The sequence below is a fragment of the Colletotrichum fioriniae genome, assembly GCF_027942845.1.
Source record: "Colletotrichum fioriniae strain IMI 355084 chromosome Unknown scaffold_17, whole genome shotgun sequence".
NCBI lineage: Eukaryota > Fungi > Ascomycota > Sordariomycetes > Glomerellales > Glomerellaceae > Colletotrichum > Colletotrichum fioriniae.
In genome coordinates this window covers 348,263-370,348 of record NW_027076853.1, presented here as the reverse complement: position 1 = coordinate 370,348, position 22,086 = coordinate 348,263, and the positions used below count along the sequence as shown (strand labels likewise).

The window sequence follows — 22,086 nt, the reverse complement described above, 5'->3', positions numbered from 1 at the left end:
CAGAAAGTGTTCGATGCAGGGCTTGTTGCAACTGTCACTAACCAAAGACACCATCATGCCAGTGTTAGCAGCGTTCACGTCATGTCCTACCCCTCACAGTGCAAGGACCAAGCCCCGCAACTCCTGCTGGATATTCAGCATCCAGCTTCAGTTTTGATGCTATTCACCATGCAGAGATACGGTTTACATTGGATTTTTTTTTGTATTACTTTTGAGGGTGCCATGCTACAGTTGAAGACTGCTACAATCAACTTTCAGCTGCCTTCAGTACAGTCGGCGAGCATTATGAAACGAAGCATATCGAATACTTGACAACCCCCCACCTCAGATGGCAAGCCGTCCCAAAATAGTTGCTACTCAGGCACGACAAGCTTAGTTGGAGATACCAATGACACCTGTAATCAATCGTTAGTCAATTTCCCGCATGGTAGGAAGCAGTAGTTGTTACATACCGCAGGCGGGACGGGGACCGGCGTTGCCAGTCTTGAGGGACTCCTCGTTGTCACCCTTGCCGAGGTCGTCGGTGCCGCCGTGAACAACGACGGTGCGGCCGATGACGCTCTCGGGGCCGATCAGCTTGACGTGCTTATCGGTGACGGTGCCCTTGGAGTTACCCTGGCCATCGGTCTCGATGTTGCCAAGGTCACCGACGTGGCGGTTCGCGTCCTCGGGGGCGCCGTGAGTCTTGTTGTGGGGGTTGACTGCAGCGTTCCGTGATCAGCCCTCATCTACCTTGCTTTCCACCGACTGATGGCGTTCCTTCAGGTTCATCTCCTAAGGGAACTTACAGTGAGGGCCGGCAGAGGTGCAGCCGTTGGTGTTGTCACCAAAGGTGTGGATGTGCATGCCACGCTTGGCGTTGGCATCGTTACCGGTGATGTCCCAGGTGATGGTGGTGGGAGCGGACTCGGACTCCTGCTCGAAGACAACGGAGCCAGTGACCTTGGAGTCACCACGGACGACAGCGACTGGGAGTCAAAGTTAGCAACCTGATTCATCCCTCATCTTGACAAAGCATCCCCTTTCCCACCCCCTCTCGAGGACAGCCTTTCCTTTTCCCCCTTGGCTTTTTCCACGACGGGAACAACGGGAACCATCTGAATTCGAACCAAACGGATCGACAGCAGACGGCGCAAGGAACACGAGGATGGAGTCGATCGAGCTTGAAGATTGGCCAGCGGCAAGCTGGTTCCCAGTCGTAGGCACGTCGCGGAGCCATCAGGGTGTTTGCTCTCCCACGTCGTTCCAAAACCCGCTCAATCCAGCGCAAATTGGATGGTCGGACTGCGTTACCCCTCCATCCCCGGCTCTGCGGCTCTGCACTAGGCCGACGGGGAAGGTTGGTTCCCGTGTGTATAAAGAGTGTTACTTACCAGCCTTGACCATTTTGAATGATTTTTGTGGTAGATTGGGTTTGATTTGGTTTTGTTGCTTTTGCGGGTGTGGTTGTTCACGCAGCAGATGTTGAGGAGAAGGGAAATGATGAAAGTTCAAGGTGCAAAGAGGGGAAGAAGGGGAAAGTACCTTATGGAGTCTCTGAGACGGGCCAGCTCAGACGGGGGAACACTGGGGAAGAGAAGAGACACACACGCGCACACACAACACTTCACTCAAGACGGATCCCTCACTGCGAATGGAAAGGGGCGGGCACCGACGGCCGGCTTGCACGAACTCTGTGGACGCCCAATGAGGAACGAGACGTGGTATTCCGTACAGTACCTTAAGGTAGCAGGAAAAGGCACAATTCGGAATTCCGAGGTACAGAAGCTCGCCTCGCCTCGCCTTGTCTTCCGTCGAGAACCACTGGAAAGCAGCAACACGGCAAGGTTGTTCGTCTACTCGCCCGCTGGAATTTCCCCTAAAGTCCGGCATCTACCCCTCCTCTCCGATTCTAGCAGGTATTATGCCGTGGTCCAAGTCCCGCGGTGAATGGCCAGCAGCATACGCTGTCACGCTCAGCTTGCGCTTGGATGGTGGGGGAAGCTGCTGCCCCGCTCCAACATTATCTCATCGCCGTCATCTTGGTCCAAGTGGGTTCAGGTCGAGCTTCGGGAGCATCTGGTTGGCTGCTGGTCTCGCAGTCCTCCAGTATGCTTACAAATGAATGGATGGTGCAATGCAATGGTGATGAGGAAGGTACTGCGATTGCGGGCAATCAACAATCGAAGTTGTTACCGTATTCTTGATCCTGCCAGTTCTGGCTTAGGACATGCCGTCAAGAATGAGGTGGAAGAAGGCCGATGTTCGGCCTGCCATCTCTTGAGCATACTTGTAAGGTATAGCGCGCGCCAGCGCCACAGTTGACATGTCAAAAGAAAGTCCATTCAACTGTGGCTTGAACAGCGGGGGATTCGGCGAATAGTTGCTGCAGAGTCAGCGGCGCCGTCAGCAACACGGCACACCCCATTGTCCGAAAATGCCGGGAGTGGCTTAGGTATACCGTAGACACCGGAGCCTCTTCATCATTCGGTCCCGGCCTGCAACTCGCAAGCGATCAGCCACAGTACGGTATCTTGGTTATGATACGGGAGGCAGCCGGGTGCATTCAGGAACTGGTCTGTGTTGATAGCCGACTCGGTTCCGTGCGATTATAGTCAGATTTGGTCGATAGAGTTTAGGTGCCATCGAGAGCTTCAGCCATTATCCATCATGCGCTATACCTGCCGTTACCATCAACGCTAGCATGGAGCTCTGGCCATATAGCTGGCGGGGTCGTTTCGAGGCCTCTCTTGCGGACAGCTTCTTTGACATCATGACTGCACCGCAGTGATCATGAATATGCCGAATATGAGTCAACTAAATCCGACAGACCTGGATGATGGTCAATCACAATTTGCTCTGAGATGCTGCGACGGCGCTGCAGGCGGTTATGAACGCCTATAATATTGTCGAGTGAGTCTGTATAGGTATGTCAACTGCCATCATCCCTGAAACCCGTGGTCAACCTCGGCATATAGCTGGAGCTTTACTCTCAAGTATCGATGCCCAAGTCGACGTCCGCTTAAAAACCAGCACCGGCTGGTTCGGGACCGGCTGCAGTCGTATATGTCGAGAAATGAAGACGGTGTCCCAAAGACGGACAAAAGCGAGCAGCTGGAACAGACTTGAAGCACAAGGGGTGCCCGCCATGCCTCCTGCATAAGTCTGAACCACTCGACCAGTCAAGACAGGCAATTTGACGGCTAGAGAATGCTGACGGCTGCGGAGACCAATCCCATGGCGCCGTGCTCTCCAGATGCAGTCAGCCCTACGGACCAGAGCTTACACAGTACAGTCGCTTTTTGTACTTCGTAGCAATGAGTCGAGTAATCTAGCTGTACGGGCTTCCTTCGTCATGCTATAGTACAGAACGGCTGGCTGACGTACGATACGAGCACGCAAAGATGCCGAGAGAGATGCTGCTTCAAGTGGTATCTCGTTTCCGACTATGATGGGGCTGCCAACTGAGTGAGACATCCAGGAGATAGGCAGGCCAAGAATACGCGACGCGCGGGTTAGCAGCGACGGCAGCGATCCCGGTGGGACACGTGGTGTGTAATAGTTGACATTCTCCTTGCCATGCTTGCGGAAGTATGGTAGTGGGCACAAGGGAATTCCAGCAAACCCTCAGTCTGGGGTCGGCGAGAGGGGTTCCAGCAGATCGAATTTCGGATTTCCAAATAGCACATTCCCCCAAATGTCTTCAGCGAGTGCATCTCTGTGTGACGGGGAGCAGAAAAGTTTATCGAGAGACGAGACACGAAAAAGCACTGCGGATAAGTCGGGCATAACCAGTATTTTTCTTTTTTTCGTTTCCAAAACGACGACTGATGAAGCTGGATCTCCCGCGCGCCGCGCAACACATTTCCCCCTGTCGGAGGTTGTGGGAGAATATACGAGAATGGGGTTCGCTAGCAGATTAATATCCACCCGGCAGGGACCCCGAATTGTAGGAATTTTCCGTGCAGCCAGGTTTTGGACAGGGTCGTCCAACCGTCGTGCAGCCCAAATGTGCGGTTAGTCGAAATACGAGACTGAAAGAAGGAGGTGGTAAATGGGAGGGGGAGCCAACGTGATGGGCCGCCGCTGGGATCATATGAGTACCTATAAGAGACATAAGTGATCATTTACTGAACTCTCGTGTCCTCAACCCTCCGTACTCATCGTCTGTCAGGCAGGTTGTCAGCAGTGAATCTAGCAGCAACCGCCAAAAGTATGCGAAACGACCTAAACTGGCGAGAAAGTGGTGGTAAGGTGGTAGGGTGGTATTCGGTGGTGAAGAAGGGGTGAATGTCGCAAGGCAGGAAACGAAACAGATCAACGATGACCATTGGCTCGCAGCCCCCGAGTGTTGTTCCAGTTTGTCCATCCTGTTGGTACTCTGTACGGGATACGGAGTATAGTCAGTCGAAAATCACACGTACTCGAGCCAATTCAGCATTGACTTTGAGACTGGGCCATTGTGTTCATCTGGGACCGGAACGAAAGTAAAGTTGATGGGAAGTTAGACTGGGAACATCAGACGGCGACTGAACACACGGTCCTCAGTGTCCGAGAGTCGCTCTCACCTTTAATTCTCATACCCGGTCCTGCCGTCTTCTCCAGTATCCCCTCCACTTCCTTCCGTCTTTGTTTGAAGTAGGTACCTTACCTTACCTATGTATGGTACCTGTGCATTTCAAGATATTTGGGAAAGAGTGATGGTGAAGCATACCTTAGATGCCTACCTACCTAAGGTAGAGTACCTAAGCCCGCCTTGGAAAGAAGTACGTACAGTAAGGTATTCGTACTCGTACCTTAATTGGACGTATCAGTCAGGTCAGCCCAGCCCAGCCCAGCCCACACCGCGATGCTCATGGGAAGCTACACATGAACAAAGTATCTTTTCACCACCGATTAGCAGTGGAGGTACCTCGTCCACCCAATTGATCCAGTCCAACGTCCTCGCTCATCTTCCCCATCCTGTCCGTCCCAGTTCATTCTGGTGCGGCCAAGCCAAGACTCTCTCGGCCCAGCTTCAATTTCTTCTTCACCTGGGCCTTTTCACAACACATGACGGCCGGATTGCTAGGTACCTGGCTTAATTCCTTTTCTGGGCAGTTTGTTCCTGTTGGTGCCTCATATTTTGGTCCCAGCGCCGCGCCCATACCTGCACTCATAACTTCTCATCAGGTACCTTATTACCTTGTTACCCTGACCTTTACCGATCCCGGGTCCCAATTCATCATTAGCGAACACAGAGAGTGATGTGTGCTGTCTCTCTTCTTCTGCATACCTCACACTCCAAAGCGACCAAGACGAAACCATCGCTCCTCGTCGTCTGACTTGGGTAAAGAGTACGGTCGGCCGGTCGTCCACGGAAATTTCCCACACGGTCGCCCACCCCGCATACTCCCACAGGGTCAGACATCGAGGGAGACGGCAAAAGCGCAGCACAGGACGAACGCGGAACTACGTGCGACTCGACTTCCTGGTCTACGAAGGCAGACACAGCGAGACGGGTTACGAGAGACCGAAAGAAAGAAAGCAAAGACCTCAGAAGGACCAGCACTATCCTGGGAGAGAGCCTCGGACATTCACTTCAGGATTCGCAAGATTACGCTGCCCTGCCTGCACAGCACCACCGCCAGCCGCAGGCCAACCCCGACGATTCTGACCTTGCGACTGGACTCCTGTGACGACTCTCCAGCCCCGTTCTTGTGGCTTGGTTTTCGCTCTCGCCGCCAGGCAGACGCACCGTGTCGCACCGTGTCATTCGTTGCTTCACTGCTTCACCTCTTCCTCGCCATCCAACCCAGTGAACTGACCGAGAGCCCTTCTGACAGCACCCGACCCTTATTTTCGCTGGGCATTGGTATTTGTCTTCAAGGTCGCACCGCTCTTTTTACCACCTGACGCCCTTTCGACTGTTCAACGCCCCCGTTTGCCGCGCGACGGTCGCTTTGTGCCTGTCAGTCCTAGGCTACATCAGCCCGACGACCTTCTCCAAATTACCGTTGCCGCACATCACTGCCCAGAGGGTAGCCCGAAAGACGTCAGTCCTACTACCAGGCCCGCCTGCGCCGCACAACAGCACCACCCGCGAGGCTCACCCCGCGACCATCCGGACAAATAACTGTACAACTTACCATCATTCACACCCCATCCCGACCGCATCGCTCAACATACAACAACTCTCTCTCTCTGGCGCATGTATAGACGAACCCGCGAACAACGAACCCGCACCGTATAGCGACCAACTCTCCCATCGAGCTCGCTACAGACAGATGCAATCAAGCACAACCCGGCATTCTGCTTAGGTCGACGACGTAGCGGCTTGCCCCAGGGACAGATTTTCACAAACAGTCACGCCGACGTTGTCCTCGTTCTGCGCGATCGATATGTCTTTCCGAGGCGACGGTCAGCGCCGTTATGGCCATATACCCCCGGTACAATACCCCACACCCGACCAGTCGCAAGATCAGTCGGCTTACCTCGGGCGGCGACCGAGTTTCAACAATGGTGATGATGCCGCAATGTTCGATCAGAGCCGGGCGCAAGCTCGTGGCCATCAGCAGTCCGCCTCGAGAGGCGAAGACGAACTCTTTTTGACAAGCCCGACAACGTCAAGCCATTCTGGAGGCCGCCATAGCTACGGCTCAACAAACAATGCGCTTTCCGGTTACCAACACCAGTACCAAGCTTCTTCGCCTCCAACCTCTTCGCACTCCAGCTACAACCCTCAGGCCTTTGCGCGGACGCCGTCGACGGCATCGACATCTCTCCCATACCACCCCGGTCCCCCGAGCCGATATGGATCCGCCGCTTCGCCGACTTCATACACATCTCCAACACAACCTAGCTACCAGCCGGCGGCCTATAACCCGGCTGCCTATGCGAGCACAACAGCTCCTCAGCGTCAACCGACATACTCGGGCTACAACAACTACAGCCAAAGCTACGGTTCTCCGACGGCTCCTCAGTCCTCTCAGGGGTTCGGCCACTCGCCTACCTCGTCATACCAGGGCACTTTCCCCTCCGCGCCATCCGCGACTTCGCCAGCACCAACCTACGACTCGACTTTTTCGCAGTCTTACAGCAACAACTACAACTCCTATCCGACAAACGGTAACAGCTCTGCAGCGTCGTACGCTTCGGACAACTCGCAGACACCCTACCCGATCCAGTCCTCAATGCCCGTCGGGCCAAACTACGCCGATCCTTCTTCCTTTTACAGCAGGTCTGACTCGGCAGCATCCCCGATTCCGTCCCCGCAGATTCAACAGCAGCACTCCCCCGGCTTGCAAAGACACCCTACCAATGCCCCTCTACCCAGTCGGCCGATGGAAGAGCCCACCTGGGACCCGAGCGCCATCACTCCCACAGACGAGGACCAAGCTCAACTACAAGACTCTCTGCTTCAAGATATCGAGGCTGAGCTGGGCGGCCGGCACCGCCCCATGCCCATCAACGGACAGTTTTCTGACGACGAGCTTCAAGGACTTCGGCGGTATAACTCGGATCTGGCCACCGCCGGCATGGCACCAACCTCGAACGCGCCGACGGCCAACAGGGCTCCAATTCCCACGTTCGATTATGACGATGATGATGACGATCCAGAGGGAACTGCGGGGGTGTTGGCAATGCAGCAGGCGGAGCTGGACGACAAGAGATTCAGCAGTGTGCCATTTGCTTTCCCCGAGCCAGTCAACATGAACCCTCTCCCACCACCACCCGAAGAACAGAGCGATGATACCGACTATGGCGGGATGGACTTGGGTGCGCTCGCTGGTGGGTATGCTGGCAATCTGGCGTACGGCAGCGAAGTTGTCCCAACACCAGGTCAGGACGGATCACGGCCACTGCCCAACCCCAACGACTACGATGTTTCTCACGAAGCCTACGAACGGGCTCCTGCTTTCCGAGATGCCGAAGTTGACTACGGCGGCACTGGCGGTCTGCAGGCACCGTCCGCACACCGGCTAAGCTTCGACGATGGCGACGAACACGTATCTCTGCACTCGAAGCAGAGCGGCAGCGAGTCGCCGTACAAGGAGGACTATCCCGATCTCTACTACCATCCAGGACTGTCCAACAGACCGCTTCCGGCGCTTCCCCCAGGTCCGGGTAGCGATACAAGCTCTCTACTCTCAGTTCACCCAACAACTCGCAGCTACCACTCCCACTCGCTCAGCACCGACTCGCGGACACTGCACGATGGCGGTTCAGACTACTATGGAGGAGGCTCTACCGGACTCAACTCTCCATTCCCAGAGCGCTCCATTTCCCTGTCGAGCCACAGCCATACGCCTCAAGTACAAGCCCCTGTTCGATCACGGACAGATGCTGCAGAGGAGAGGAGGAAGATGGCCCGCTACCAAACTCAGCAACAACAGCTTGCGGCGCAACAAGGCCTACCATATGATGGCTATGAGTCGAATACTCCGTCATCAATGACATATGACATGATTACGCTACCTAGCGGCCGTAAGAGAAAGTTTGTGCCATCCAAGCTTACTTCTGGCGACATCAGGAGGTGCTCTGAACCTTGGGCTCTCAGTGGAATCGCTGCGTGGATTCGCGAAATGGCCGATGGCGAACCTGATTTGAAGCAGAAAACTGTCGAAGAGGCATTGCTCAAGCTGTTCACCGAAAAGGTTCCAACCATCAATGTTGCCGATGCCGAGCTTCTGAGTACTCTCGTCTCGCAACTGATGCTGGACGCTGGGGTTCTTGTCCCGGAGGAGGAGTGGGTCAAGTTTGGAAGCGGTACAATATCCGGAGTCCTTCCTCAATTGACGGGCTATGGCTGCTATGCTCCGAAGTTGCACGATGACGACTCCCAGCCTGGACGCTGCTACTCGCATCATTGTATGAGGACGCTCAGAAAGGCCAACTTGGATGATATGCTCCTCGACGAGGTTAAGCCGGCGGATTGGAATGTTCACTATAAGATTCAAGACGCCGAACTCGCCGAAAAGCCGAAGAAGGAGATTGAGCGTCAGCACGTCCTTCACGAGATCGTCAACAGTGAAGAGTACTTTGTCAACCAGCTCGAGGTTCTGCGCGTATTATATCGAGACCATCTACGGAACTCTCAGCCTCCCATCATTCCACCCAACAAGATTGATAAGTTCCTTCAAGTCGTTTTTGGAAAGGCAGACGCCGTTCAGCTCGTCAACAAGGACAATCTTCTGGCACAGCTCAAGTACCGGCAACAAGAGCAAGGTCCTTGGGTATCCGGATTCTCCGATCTCTTCCGTGAATGGATCCGGAAGGCCAAAGACATCTACATTGACTACGCGTCACAGTTCCCATATGCAGAGTACATGGTGCGGAAAGAGTCTGACCGAAATCTGTTGTTCCGCAATTTCCTGGAGCAGGTCATGCGACACAAGCGCTCCGAACGCTTGGGATGGCAGCATTTCCTCAAGACCCCCATTACACGTTTGCAGAGATACTCTTTGCTGCTGGAAACGGTTGAGAAGAAGACACTTCGGGACGATGAGGAAAAGGCAAACTTGGCCAGGGCGATCGCCGAAATCCGCAATGTCACAATGGAGTGTGACACGAAGGTTGCCGAGATGCAAAAGAAGGTTGAAATGATGGAGCTCAACTCAATGCTCGTCCTCAGGCCCGGCTTCCACTCCGTTCTCAACCTTGACCATCTTGGTAGGGAGCTTATCAAGCAGGGCGATCTGCAAAGAATGGGCTCTAAGGGCGTCAGATGGGTTGACACACATGCCTTGCTATTTGATCACTACTTCATCCTAGCAAAGGTTGTGAGTCCAAAAGACGTCAGAGGCGAGAAGAAATATGACGTGTCAAAGGAGGTAAAGTTTTCGTACCATTGAGGAAACATTGATGCTGACAGTTGTAGCCCATTCCTATGCCTCTACTATTCCTCGACAGCATGAATGATGACCCCATTTCGAAGCAAAAGGGCATTACTGCTCCTCTGGCCCGCGCTGGCGGCGCAGGTTCAGACCCAAGGTTAAATAGGATTGCTACCAACGGCACTGAGCGTCCAGGATTGGAACATGTCGCAACAAGCTCCTCGGTTGGATCGACTTCAGCAGCCAGGCTTACCCCGACAATGTCCAATGATCCTGAAGGCAAGATCCTCTACCCTTTCAAGATCAAGCACTTGGGCCACGAGACATATACACTGTATGCTACGTCAGCTCAGAGCCGCGCTGAATGGGTCGAGAAGATCATCGAGGCCAAGACACGGCACGCCAAGGCTCTCTTCTCTCAAAATGCCGAGCCATTCCGCCTTCGCGTCCTGGCAGACAGCGCGTTCGTATATGATGCGGCTTCAGCTGTCGGCAGGCAACCAGGCGTTCCCATCCGCGGCACCCCTCTCGACCGAGCTGTTCGGGAGATTGAAGAGGTCTACGGACCAGGCAGAGGGCCAGCCCCCGTGTGCAGAGCCCAGGTCAACTGTGCTTGCGGCTTCAACGCATTTGGCAAATCGATCGTGGCAATCGGAACAGACTATGGCGTGTACATCTCTGATGCCACAAATCCCCGCGGCTGGATGAGAGTAAGTTGAAAAGTCCAACATTGGCATCACTGATCGCTAACAAGCCTACAGAGTGTGCAAACCAATAGGGTGACACAAATAGCTGTCCTTGAGGAGTTTTCCGTCTGTCTCGTTATTGCAGATCGCTCTCTCATCGCTTACCCCCTCGATGTGATTGCGCCAGTATCGAACTTCCCTGCCCCGGCTCACGACAACCCGAGACGCGCGCCACAAAGGTTAGCAAAGGATGTTGCTTTCTTTGCTACAGCGCGCATGAAGGAGCGCATGTTGGTTTTCTTCAAGCGGAAGGAAGGCATGCACAACACCTTCAAGGTACTCGAACCCGTCTTCCAAAAAGCATCAGAAAAGAGACCTCGCATCTTTGGTGGCCGCAAGGGCTTGGGAGGCAGCACCGACTCCTTCCGCGATTATGACGAATTCTACCTCCCGACAGAATGCTACTCCCTCAATCTCTTCCAGAGCTATATCGCCGTATCAACGGCAAAGGGTTTCGAGTTGCTCACCCTCGACAAGAAGCAGACAATGTCTATCCCCGACCTGAAGCAGCCTGCCATTGCGAACATTGCAAGCAGGATACGGGATCAAAGACCTCTAGGCATGTTTAGGTTGAACGATCAAGAGTTCTTGCTGGCGTATGAGGACTGTGCCGTCTACGTAGACAAGCACGGCGACGTGAGTCGCACTTTGATTATGGAGTACTCGGGCAAGCAGAAGAAGGCTACGAGCGCGACAATGTATGGCCAGTACCTTCTCCTCTTCAACGGAGACTATGTGGAGGTTCGCAACGCGGAGAATGGTCGCCTAAGACAGATCATCGCCGGTCGCGATGTTAGGTGCCTTGACTTTGGCGTTCGAGGCCCGACTGGTGGCAATGCCTCTGCATCACAGAACAGTTGGCTAGGCGGACAGACACCCGCAGGGGAGGACTCCAAGGGAACAGTCAAGATCTCAATGAGCCATCCGGAACAACACGGCGTGCAGGTCGTTCTCGAGATGCTTCTCAACAACGGACATATGGAGAAATAGAGCGATATGACGGTTCACATCAGACGACTTGCATTGGGATGCCATGATTGATGAGAGGAATACTTTACGCGTCCCATGATTGGGCTGGCGGTCTATGTCTCCTGGCAAATTTCACACGTTTTGGAAAAAGTAGCTCAGAGAGCCATTTGTTTCCCGACTGCCGAGGACAAATATGGAAATGATACTGTGCGCGGACCGCAAGGCGTTTTGGGTCGACAAGAATCGTGAGATGGTTTTTGCGTGCGTTGGAAAGGGGTGGCGGCGGCGGCGGACAAGGCGGATCATGTGCTTCCCAGGCCACGGCCGGGGATTTTTTTTCTCTTCCTCTTTTCTTGTTTGATGTTCCAGTAGGGAAGCCTCTTTCAACTGATATAGCCTCGGGGTACGTAATCCCCATAGAGGAGGAATATGACGATTTCCACGGTAATTTGCTTGTATCTTATAATGTGGTGATGCCTTGATCTGCCCTTGGAGCTCAAGTGGCCTTGGACGCTAAGCTTGATAATGCAAGTCGGTGAACACAAACGTGGAACTATCCGCCACCAGAGTTGGCCTACCTATCAATGCTCAGAAGGATTTGAACCAACATACAGAAGAACGTTGAGTCGTGGCTCTGAGAGGCAAGTAACGGAGTACTTGCTTTTGCCTTTCTTTTCTATCACCTGCCCTATCACTTACCTTGGCTTAGGTACTTACCTAGACGGGTAGGTGCAAGTACATGGCTGCGCAGCCGCCGGGGATGACTTCTTGGCGGCATCTAGGTACGTCAGTCGTCAGCATAAGCATCGGGCGTCGGGCGTCGCGGGCAGGCAAGGGGAAGATTATTGGGAAGGTGAACCCGTCAATCTGGTGTGTGGGAGGGTCGAACCGATTATTAGAAGCTGGACTGGTACTTTTTGCTACAGGCTTTGCTCTTATGGATGGGTTATGGAATGGCTGGTTTCTTTAGGTGATGAGCACTTACTTACAAGTCTGCACCGCTGCGGTTAAAGGAAAGATGTCATTGAACTAGAGAGTATAATAGGCCTATTGAATATCGTGACTCGATGCGTTTCAAGATATTGTGTCATTTGTGCACCATGCCACCACGGACATTTCTTTCAAAATGAATCCGAGGGGGCAATCAGCTCCTCAAAGAGTCAGGAAAGACACTGAACAGCAGCCTTGGCGTTCAAGTGACGTTCCATCCCCACGCCCGGGTTCCGTGGGGACTTTTGGGCCATTCTGTCAAAAAGTAAGGCTGGTAAGCTCCCGGGGGGGTTCGGCGGGCAGACTAACGACCTAGGGTTCGGATCCTGCTGCAGTGCTATGTACAGCCCGTTGGCGACGTGCATGGTGAACGAGGGTATTGCGATGGGGGCGCGCCCGCCATGCTCGGTGCGGAAGGTCGGGAACACACACGCGCGGGCGAACTTCTAGAACGCGTGAGTTTCTGTCTCCCATGCTGCCCTACGGCGTAGAGGAGGGTGGGAACGTGTATCTCTTAGAAAGTGTGTATATAAAGATGGATGCTCTTGAAATTCGTGCTCGAAGGATGGGACTTGAGTTGTGAGAGTGAAGTAGGAACGAAGTGAGTGAGTGAAGGAAGCACAACTCCCGCTCTTCATCTCTTAGCAGTAGTGAGTTTCTATCTTGGAATCAAAGACTTGGGCGTAACACCCGAGATGTATCTACCAAACTAACACGACTTGAAGATCAAACCTACGATCTCAAGCATACGTACCAACACTCAGCACTCATCCCACAATGCGCACCTCACTCCCCCTAGCCGCAGCAACCCTCGCGGGCCTCGCAACCGCAACACCATACCAATGCCCTCCCTTCGGCGCCGTCCTCCCCGCCGCGAAATCACCCAGCACGCACCCGTCCGTCCGCGCCGCCGTCGCAGCCTTCGTCGCGGCCCTGGAAGCCGAGACGGCGGCCTACAACGCCTCGGCCGTCTCCATCGGCGTCAGCTCTGCTTTCGAGGCGGCGGGAACGGAACCCTTGGTGGACTTCCATTTCACGCCGCGGGACCGCGATGCGCAGGGCGCGCAGGTGGTGGATCGGGATACGGTGTACCGGCTCGCGAGCGTGAGTAAGGTGTTTCCCGTACTGGCGGCGCTGCAGCGGGATGATATGGTGCGGTGGGACGAGAGCGTAGCGACGTACATTCCCGAGTTGGCAGAGGGGACAGAGGGGAGGAGTAAGGTTGAGTATGTGGATTGGCGGGATGTTAGTGTTGAGGCTGCTGCTGTGCATTATGCTGGTGTTGGAGCTGATAGTGAGTCTACTCAGGAGAAGGGGAGAGCTTGTCTCTCTCTGTGTCTCTCTGCTGGCTTTGGGAGGGCTGTGTTGGCTGACTTTGCGTGTAGTGCAGACGGATGGCGCGGCGTATCCTGGTGATTGGGAGTCTCTTGGTTTACCTCCTGTGTCTGACGAGGAGAAGCCAAAGTGCGGAGGGTTCCTGGGCGGCCAGGGTTGCACCAGAGAGGGTAGGTGGCATCCCAACCCTGACGACATTCCCAAGTTTTTTTGGACCCGAGTGTTCCTCAAGAGCCTAACACAACGCATAGAATTTCTAGACGCCATGAAGAACCGCCGACCGCCCGTCTATCCAGCCTTCCAGACGCCCGTCTACTCGAACCTAGGCACGACTCTCGTAGGCATGGCAGTCGAAGGCGCCACGGGAAAACCCTTTGAGGAGGTCCTTTTCGAGTCCATCCTCGAACCGGCGGGCATGGGAAACACTACCTACGGCAAGCTACCCGCGAACCTCGAGACAATGTTCATACCCGCCAACGACACGGAGTGGTTCAACTTCACCCTCGGCGCCCTGGACCCTGCCGGCGGCCTCTTCTCCACCACGGCGGATATGCTCCGCTTCGGCGACGCCGTCCTCCAGAACCGCCTCCTCAGCCCGGCCAAGACGCGGAGGTGGCTCAAGCCGTCCGTCTTCACCTCGGCTCCCGGTCAATTCGTCGGCGCGCCGTGGGAGGGGATCCTCTCGGATAACGTCACGGCGGACGGAAGGCTCGTGGAGATGTATACCAAGGGCGGGGACCTCATGCTCTACCACGCGGGTCTGGCGTTGATCCCGGAGCACGGTATTACCATGTCGATCCTCGTTGCCGGGCCAGAGGTTTCGGCGGCCGCGTTCTCGTACTACACGCTCAAGATGAACGAGTTCCTCCCGCCCTTGCTCCGCGCTCTCGACGAGGCGGCGCGGGAGGAGGCCAAGGCGCGGATCGCGGGGACGTATGCGGACGAGGCGAGTAATTCCAGCCTGACGATTTCGTTGGACGGCGGGTGGGGACTGTTGTTGGAGGATTGGTACATGAAGGGGTTCGACGTCGTGCCGAATCTGAGCCGGTACGTGTTCTTGGGTGTGAACCTGACGGATCTGCCGCCCGTCACGACGCGGACGGCGAGGTTGTATCCCACAGGGTTGGAGGAGGGCAATGTCACGGCGTGGAGGGCGTTGTTTGACACGTTTACGGCGGAGCAGCGGGACGCCATTGATGATATGTTCTTCTTTCCCAATGCGTCGTGCGTGTCGTGGTTGTCGATGGATCGGACGACGTATAACTATAAGGGGCTTGATCATTTTGAGTTTACGTATGGGGATGATGGGAGGGTTGAGAGTGTGTTGCCGAAGCCGTTTAAGTTGAGCTTGAAGAGGGTTGACTAGAGGGGTTGAGAATAGTTGTATGTAGATCGTAGTAGTATCAGTTCCATGTACATAGGTTTAACTCATTTCGATGGGCACAGCCGCAGGTGATAGCAGACTACATCCTGAGATATCATGACAGATGTTTGTACTGGTACATACAAGTAAGATCTCTCAAGACGTGAGTACAGCAAAACACTTCCCTTGTAGTATTTATAGGGGCCGGCCGGTTAAAGTGCATTATGGTCAAGGAAATTGTAATAGTGTCAGGCTCTGTATGAACCATGAAGAGGCTCCAAGGCGTCCCGGTATTGTTTTCTGCAGTTTGCCTCTCCTCCTTAGTATAAAACAATAGATTGAGAACCAGGTCCCCACTGACATTGAGTTCGTCTAGAGCCTTTACTCAACTTGGTGGTAAGACGAACTTGTCGTAGACTTTAGCATTCCAGCACGACAACGGTGGCGACCAAAGGTATGAAGCCCACGCTTTGCACATGGCCACTGCTAACTTGATAGCTACAAGACTTCGCATCTGCCTCGATGAGAAGCCAGACATTTTACCTGTAGACAGTTGAGATGTGACTTTACGCCCTAGAGCCTATAAAAAGTCTGCTCTCCATCAAATCATACATGCCAGGAGAAAGACAAATCATATTCGAGGCACGATCAATCGTATCCTTCACTGCAATGAACTTTGGGAACGTGCTACAATGAAGCAGTCATTCAAGAGATTAGTTAAAGTAGTCTTTTCATCATTTAGCACTGCCCTCCTGCCAGTACCTACTCTTTACATATTCCTAGTAATGGGCATTGAATACGTTAGTGATGGTGAAGAGGGATTGGGGACATGGTCAATCATGGGCTTTATGTCTACCTTGACGATGTTGTACTCACCGGGAGTCTCAGATTAGGACGTCACGTTCCCCATGACCAAGTCCTGGCGTCATACCCTGTCCTCTGCTTAGATTCTCGTAACAGGGTGGAAGAATGGAATGTTTTTATACCGTTCGAGGGGTACGGATGCACGTGGGCTGTCTACTAGATGGTGTATTTTGTGATGTAGAGCGCCAGCAGGGAAAAACGAATAGACGACAACATTGCCAACAATACCATATCCAAGCGTGGATGGTGGTGACATGCATTGACAAATGTGGACGGAAACGCGGCACAACCCGCAGACAAAAATTCAAGGGTCCAGCACAGCCTTAGTAAAAGCTTAAGCCGTCATAAGCCCCCTCGATCATTCACCGTCAGTCATCATCAATTGCACAGCAAAACACAACGGTCAATACGGAGTATATGATATTCAGCTCAGCCCCCCTGACGGCAGCCGCGAAAACAAATCACCAATCACAATCTGAATACGAAAGATCGTCCCTGCAGGTCAGAAGCCCTGCCTTGCTTTCCGTGACCCATCCCCCCCCAGGCTTCCACTCTAACCTGAGATCAATGTTCAGCTGGGGGTTTCATTGTTCAATATCCCCTCTCTGCATTCGTATCCTTCTATGCAATTATCAGCTTGGCGGCTGGGCAAGGGCTCATTACAGTTTACAGGACAGTGGCAGTCGGACAGGCAGCAGAATAAGAGATCGATGCTCCCACGGTAAGAAGAATGAGACCAGGGTCGGAGAGTCCAAGAGGACCAAGACTCCAGAGTAGGATCAACCGGGGGGGTGTTGTGTTGTTGGTTCTAGGCTCCAGCTCTAGGTTCACACGGCAGCGCTAGGGGACTTTTCTTTCTGATATTCATTTGCCATTTACGGAGTACGTGTAAAACCCCTGACGTCTCTTTATTGAAACTCCATCGGCCCATCGGGATCCCGTTGAAATTGACATACTCCATACCGCGTAATGTACCTAGACGAACGAAAACGCTTGAGGAAGCTAAGCGATAGCGAAGTTTCCTCCCCCACCGGATAGGTAACGGTGGGCCGGCCGTAGCTGATGTCCGAACCCGAAAAAGATGCAGCAATAAATTAACATTGCTCGTGACGGGTACGATTGAACCGGGGTTTTGGGAATGGGTCCAAGGGGTTGGAGAGAGGCGCAAAGGAGGATCTCTCCAGGCTGCACACACATACACACACGAGCAGTGACAGCGCAGCTTAAACCCAAGCACCCAAGCACCAGCATCATCAGAAGCTAAGCCGAGAAGAGTAGAGGGCGCTGCGGCTGTGTGTGTGTCCATGGTGCATCTGTAAGGCTAAAAAATAAGTCTTGGCTCTTCTTTCCCAACCATCCTTTGCTCTTCCCTTTCTCACTTTCTTCTACTTACTTATTCAATCCTCCGTTTTCCAGCACCAAGCGTCTCCAGGAAAGAAAGCAAGCAAGGGAAAGGAACCCAGCGGCCGGAGGGAAACTCACGAAGGGGGAAGCAGCAACATCACAGAAAACCTTCGTCTTCATGAGATTGCAGAAGCAGCAACGTCGGCCAAGTCCAGACGCGACAATGGGCACCGGTCAAGGGAATCGACCTCCTCCCCCGAATCAGCAACAGCAGCGACAGCAGGAGCAACTCCGGGCGCACTCGCCTTACCCACCGCAGCAGCGATACTACGCCCAACAACCACAACCGCAGTCGCAGTCGCAGTCGCAACCGCAACCACAATCTCAATATCAGCAGCAGTTCCAACCATACCAACCGCCGCAGCAACAACAACAACAATACTACAACCCTCCCAGACAGCCTCAATACGCTTCTAGGCCTACTTCTCCAAACCCGCCTCAACGCAAGCAGACCCCGCAGCAGCAATATCAGCAGCAGCAACAGTACCCCGCCCAGCAGCAATTCCTCGCCGAGCTAGAAGTCCCATCCTCCGCCCTGAGACCGACCTCACCATCGACGTCATCATCCAACACTACCACATCCGCACCGGCGCCGGGTGCCGGAACAGCCCAATATGGCCCCGTTGCCTACGAGATGCCCGCCGACGACACCGTCACGGCCAAGCCTACAACCCAGATCCAAAGGAAACCTCACAGGATAGCCTCTGCGTCTTCCGTCACCGCACCAACATCATCAACATCGCCGCCTTCAGCATCCCCCACCACGGCCGCAACTACAACCAAACAAGATGATGTAGACCAACCAAAGCAAGAAGAGAAGGTTCAGCCGCCGCCACAGCCACCTCTTATACAGGCAAATCCATGGGGGTTCTTTCTTGAAGATGACCTCCCCTCGCGCAACAGCGACTCTCCTTCGCCGAGCAAGGAGGACGTCCCATCGGTCCCACCCGAGGAACAGAAGCTATCGGTAGAGCCGTTACGCATCGTCAAGAGCGGTTCTACTGAGGAGTCTAGCGGTCAGGGGAGCATACTCTTGAACAGTACCGCAGATGATGTGACGCCCAAGCCCTTACAGCTTGCAGCAGTAGCGCCGGCAAGGCGGGATAGCCCTGATACGGCTCAACTCAAACCGGCACCACTCAAGCTCGCACGCCCGCAACCCCCGACTGCAGAACATCGTCCCTCCCGGACCCCGAGCCCGGCCAACCCCGCCGCTCCGGCCGCCCATGTACCGCAGCTCCCGTACCCCGCCGAAGGTCCATCTATTCCTACGCCGGACTCGCACCCTCAGCACCAGCCAGGAACACAAGCAGGGGCTCCAACGACGCTTCCCTTTGGCATTCGTCCTGCTGGCTCTCCGCCGCCGGTATCCCCCTCCTTCGCGCCCTCGCGCCTCTCGCCAGCGCAAACGGGCGCCTCGGCACCACCACAACAGACACAGCAACCTCAACCCCATCACCAACCAACTTACACCCAAGCCGCCCCCGTGTCTCCGGTCTTCGTTCAGGCTGCTCTGCCGCCAACGCTCCCTGTGAGCTCCTACTTCCCCCAGCAACCCTCCTACGCCAAGCAGGAAGCCACCTCACCCAATCTTTCGGTCCACCATAGCCCAGTAGCCTCAACACAGAGACCGTCAACATCACAGGGAATTCCCCAGGCCTCCCAACACTCACCGGCCCAACCATATGCCTCTCCTCCGCCTTCATATACCCAGGCCATGTCTCAAATGCACCTGTCAAACACTTCACCGTCGCCCACACAGACACAATGGCTCCCTCCACCGCCACCTCCCCAAGGCCTGTCACCAAACCCAACCGGCGTGCCACTGCCCCTGAGCCCACCCCCGACGCAGTATCCTTACTCTCCAAATAGTATCGGCCCCCACTCTGCTCCTCCAACAGCAGTTCACGGGCTACAACATGCCGCCCCCTATCCCACAGCCGACCTACGTCAACGGAAGCCAACAGTTCCAACCGCAACCGACGCCGACACCGCCGCCCCTCCCGCCTCGCAACTCCCCGCCCATGCCGGGTACGCCGCAGTCGGGCTTTGGCGCCCTCACGCCCTACTCCGGACCTCCTCCCCCGACCCGGCCAAACTACCAAGCCCCGCCGCCGAAATCCGAATCGCGCCTCTTCAGCAGTGCCACGGCACGGAAGCTTCTCACCAAGACGACCGAGCTCGTGGATCAGACCATCACGCCCTACCTTCAGGACAACAAGTACTACCGGCCGCCCTATAACTGGTATCAGAACCAGAACCCTCAGAACCAAAATCAGAATTCCCACAACCAGAATCAGAACTACCAGAACCAAAACCACAACAATCAGTATCCGAACCGGCCGCAGACGGCAACGGGATACCCGGCGCAGCAGCAGCAGCAGCAGCAGTACTACACGCAGCAGCAAAGCTATGCCCCCTCTCAGCGTGTGTAACCTCGCTTCGGGTGCTCTCCGTTAGCTACGAGACTGACAGATGTGTAGCAACATACGCGCATTCTCAATCATCACAACAGAGCCAGGGGGTTACTCGTCCATCTTGAAAGTTCTAAAAGGGGGTTCTTGTGAGAATAAAGTAGCTGAATAGGGCGACGAGTTGCCAAACTTTGCGTACCCCGTGTGAACATATGTGAACATATGCGAACATGGGATATGCGATATCTACTGCCACCGAGCTGCCAGAACAACGACGCTGGTCCCAAGTTCACCGTGATGGAAAATAACAAGCCAACACACAACGTGTCGATGATATAAACACATGTCATAGGCATTTCTGTTCTTTCGAGGGGCGAACAAGCGACGCTTCGCTGAAGACAAGTTGTTCACAGACTCGAGGCAGCGGTAAAGTTGCAGCCGCCGGGTGCTGCTTAGTGTTCAGACACAAACTTTACCCTGGCGGTGCGGGACCGTTGGACCGAGCGAGACGCGCGCTTGTGTGGCGTGACGTCGAAATCACCAGGATAAAGATGTCAGTGAAAGCCACGCACGCGACTCAGGATCTGACGCGATAAGTTGCGTCCAAAGCGAACATCGTTTTGGGTTCTGGCCTGGCTGTGGGCGGCCGAGGAAGTACAAATATCGATGTACTACTGAACTATTTGCACCTGCTGGGGGTCCATTCAGTGCGACGAAGATAATGACTATCACAAATCTCGCTGCCCATAATCCTACCTGACCTCGGGTGAATCACACTGGATATACACAACCATAAAGTAGCATCTAAAACCATGAGAGGATATTCTTTGGGATATATATCTGCAACAGAATAATGTTCTGCTCCACACAATACAATTCCATTCCACCACTATCACTTTTCCATATCGCTAGCTCTCTAAGAGCGAGGTATTCTCTAATGATGTACTTGGTGATCTCATTCGGACAGTAGTAAGGACGGCAGACGATGGGAGACCTATGAGGGAACAGTGATACTCAAGACCCTGGCATGATGTCATCGACAACGACCCCAAGATCATTGCGGAATGACATAACCCCTCTTTATCAGCGATATCATCTTAAACTTTCGTGCCTTACCGTAGAATCGCGCGAGTTCACGCGGCACCCAAAATGCAGGGTCCAGAGGAAAAGGTAGGGTCATCCCAGGTAAAGGCCAAGGCCCTGCGGAATTTATTCGAGAAATTCTTGAAAGCGGCCTCGAAAATGGAAGGCCGACGTTGGAATCGGGGTGGGTACGGTTCTCCCTCTCTATAGGTAAGCAGCCGTGAACGCCGAGCACCCTATGCCAAAGGCTATAGTAATCCCTCACCAAGTCGGTGCCCGACGAAAATGAGGGCAAAATGAAAACTCTCTTTTCCCTTCCTGCGCACCGCGTGCCGCAGAGTTCATCTCAAGTTTCGAGGGTACGGATATGATCCGTGTAAGGTGTGGGCTCGACCCGAGTCAGTACCTTGGTAGTCTCCGCCGCTCCGGCAGATGATCTGGCAGATGAACAGCTTCATTTCTTCTGCCGAGGAAGTCATCTGACAAAAGTCACATGTGCGGCAATGGGGGCAAACTGATAAAGTCTGCGTCAAGGAACGAAATAAGCGCTTCGAGATTATCGCTGACTAGCTATGAGTATCCGGCTCTTGAGCAATGTCGGGGTGCCGGCGATAGTAAAAGTAGGCAACCTCGGCCTTGAAAAGGCATACTTAGCCGGCTCAGACCGGGCCAGGACCCCCGGCCGTGCTCACGTTGACCCCATTTTCCCGGTGATCCGGAAGGGTGGGCAAGGGCGTTCATGGCTTTGTGTTGCGGCCCGGAGCTTTTTGGGGGAGGATGGTCTGACGGCGTTTCGAGGCCCATACACCGGACATGGGATGTGACTGGACCACGCTGTGGCAGACGCCGGAATTCCATAGGCAAAGCTTCAGGAGGCCGCTTCGGCGCTTGTCTTTGTTCAGAGTGCCGCCGTGAGTGCTTCGCGCGTCAACCGCCGCAGTTCAATACATCTCGGTGATGGGTTGTGTTGACAGCCACCCCATTTTCGCGAATCAATCTTCAGACTGAGCCTGCCGTGCCATGTCGGACAGGAGCTATCTTGTCACCAAGCTCCGTGACATGCAGCCGCCGGGATCTGGTGACCTGGGAGTTCCAGTCGAATGGCTGGAAGGAGGCAAGATCAG

The 22,086-nt window shown here is 54.3% G+C and overlaps 4 protein-coding genes across 4 annotated transcripts; 3 read left to right on the top strand and 1 right to left on the bottom strand.

Annotated features, from left to right (window-relative positions):
* Positions 1-372: 372 nt before the first annotated feature.
* On the bottom strand, positions 373-1,386 carry SOD1 (Superoxide dismutase [Cu-Zn]; the record flags this gene model as incomplete). The annotated part of the gene is made up of 4 exons (XM_065759230.1): positions 373-395; positions 453-701; positions 789-968; positions 1,374-1,386. 4 exons carry the CDS (start codon positions 1,384-1,386, stop codon positions 373-375), a joined length of 465 nt encoding a protein of 154 aa, XP_065612127.1.
* A 4,973-nt stretch (positions 1,387-6,359) lies between these two features.
* TUS1 (Rho guanine nucleotide exchange factor) lies at positions 6,360-11,530 on the top strand (the record flags this gene model as incomplete). The annotated part of the gene is made up of 3 exons (XM_053192292.2): positions 6,360-9,791; positions 9,839-10,504; positions 10,556-11,530. 3 exons carry the CDS (start codon positions 6,360-6,362, stop codon positions 11,528-11,530), a joined length of 5,073 nt encoding a protein of 1,690 aa, XP_053050456.2.
* Positions 11,531-13,276: 1,746 nt separating this feature from the next.
* N0V96_011296 (uncharacterized protein) lies at positions 13,277-15,200 on the top strand (the record flags this gene model as incomplete). The annotated part of the gene is made up of 2 exons (XM_053192293.2): positions 13,277-13,793; positions 13,885-15,200. The coding sequence occupies 2 exons, from the start codon at positions 13,277-13,279 to the stop codon at positions 15,198-15,200; spliced, it is 1,833 nt and encodes a 610-aa protein (XP_053050457.2).
* Positions 15,201-17,628: 2,428 nt separating this feature from the next.
* N0V96_011295 (uncharacterized protein) lies at positions 17,629-19,900 on the top strand (the record flags this gene model as incomplete). Its single annotated transcript, XM_065759229.1, has 2 exons — positions 17,629-19,077; positions 19,367-19,900. 2 exons carry the CDS (start codon positions 17,629-17,631, stop codon positions 19,898-19,900), a joined length of 1,983 nt encoding a protein of 660 aa, XP_065612126.1.
* Positions 19,901-22,086: the final 2,186 nt, after the last annotated feature.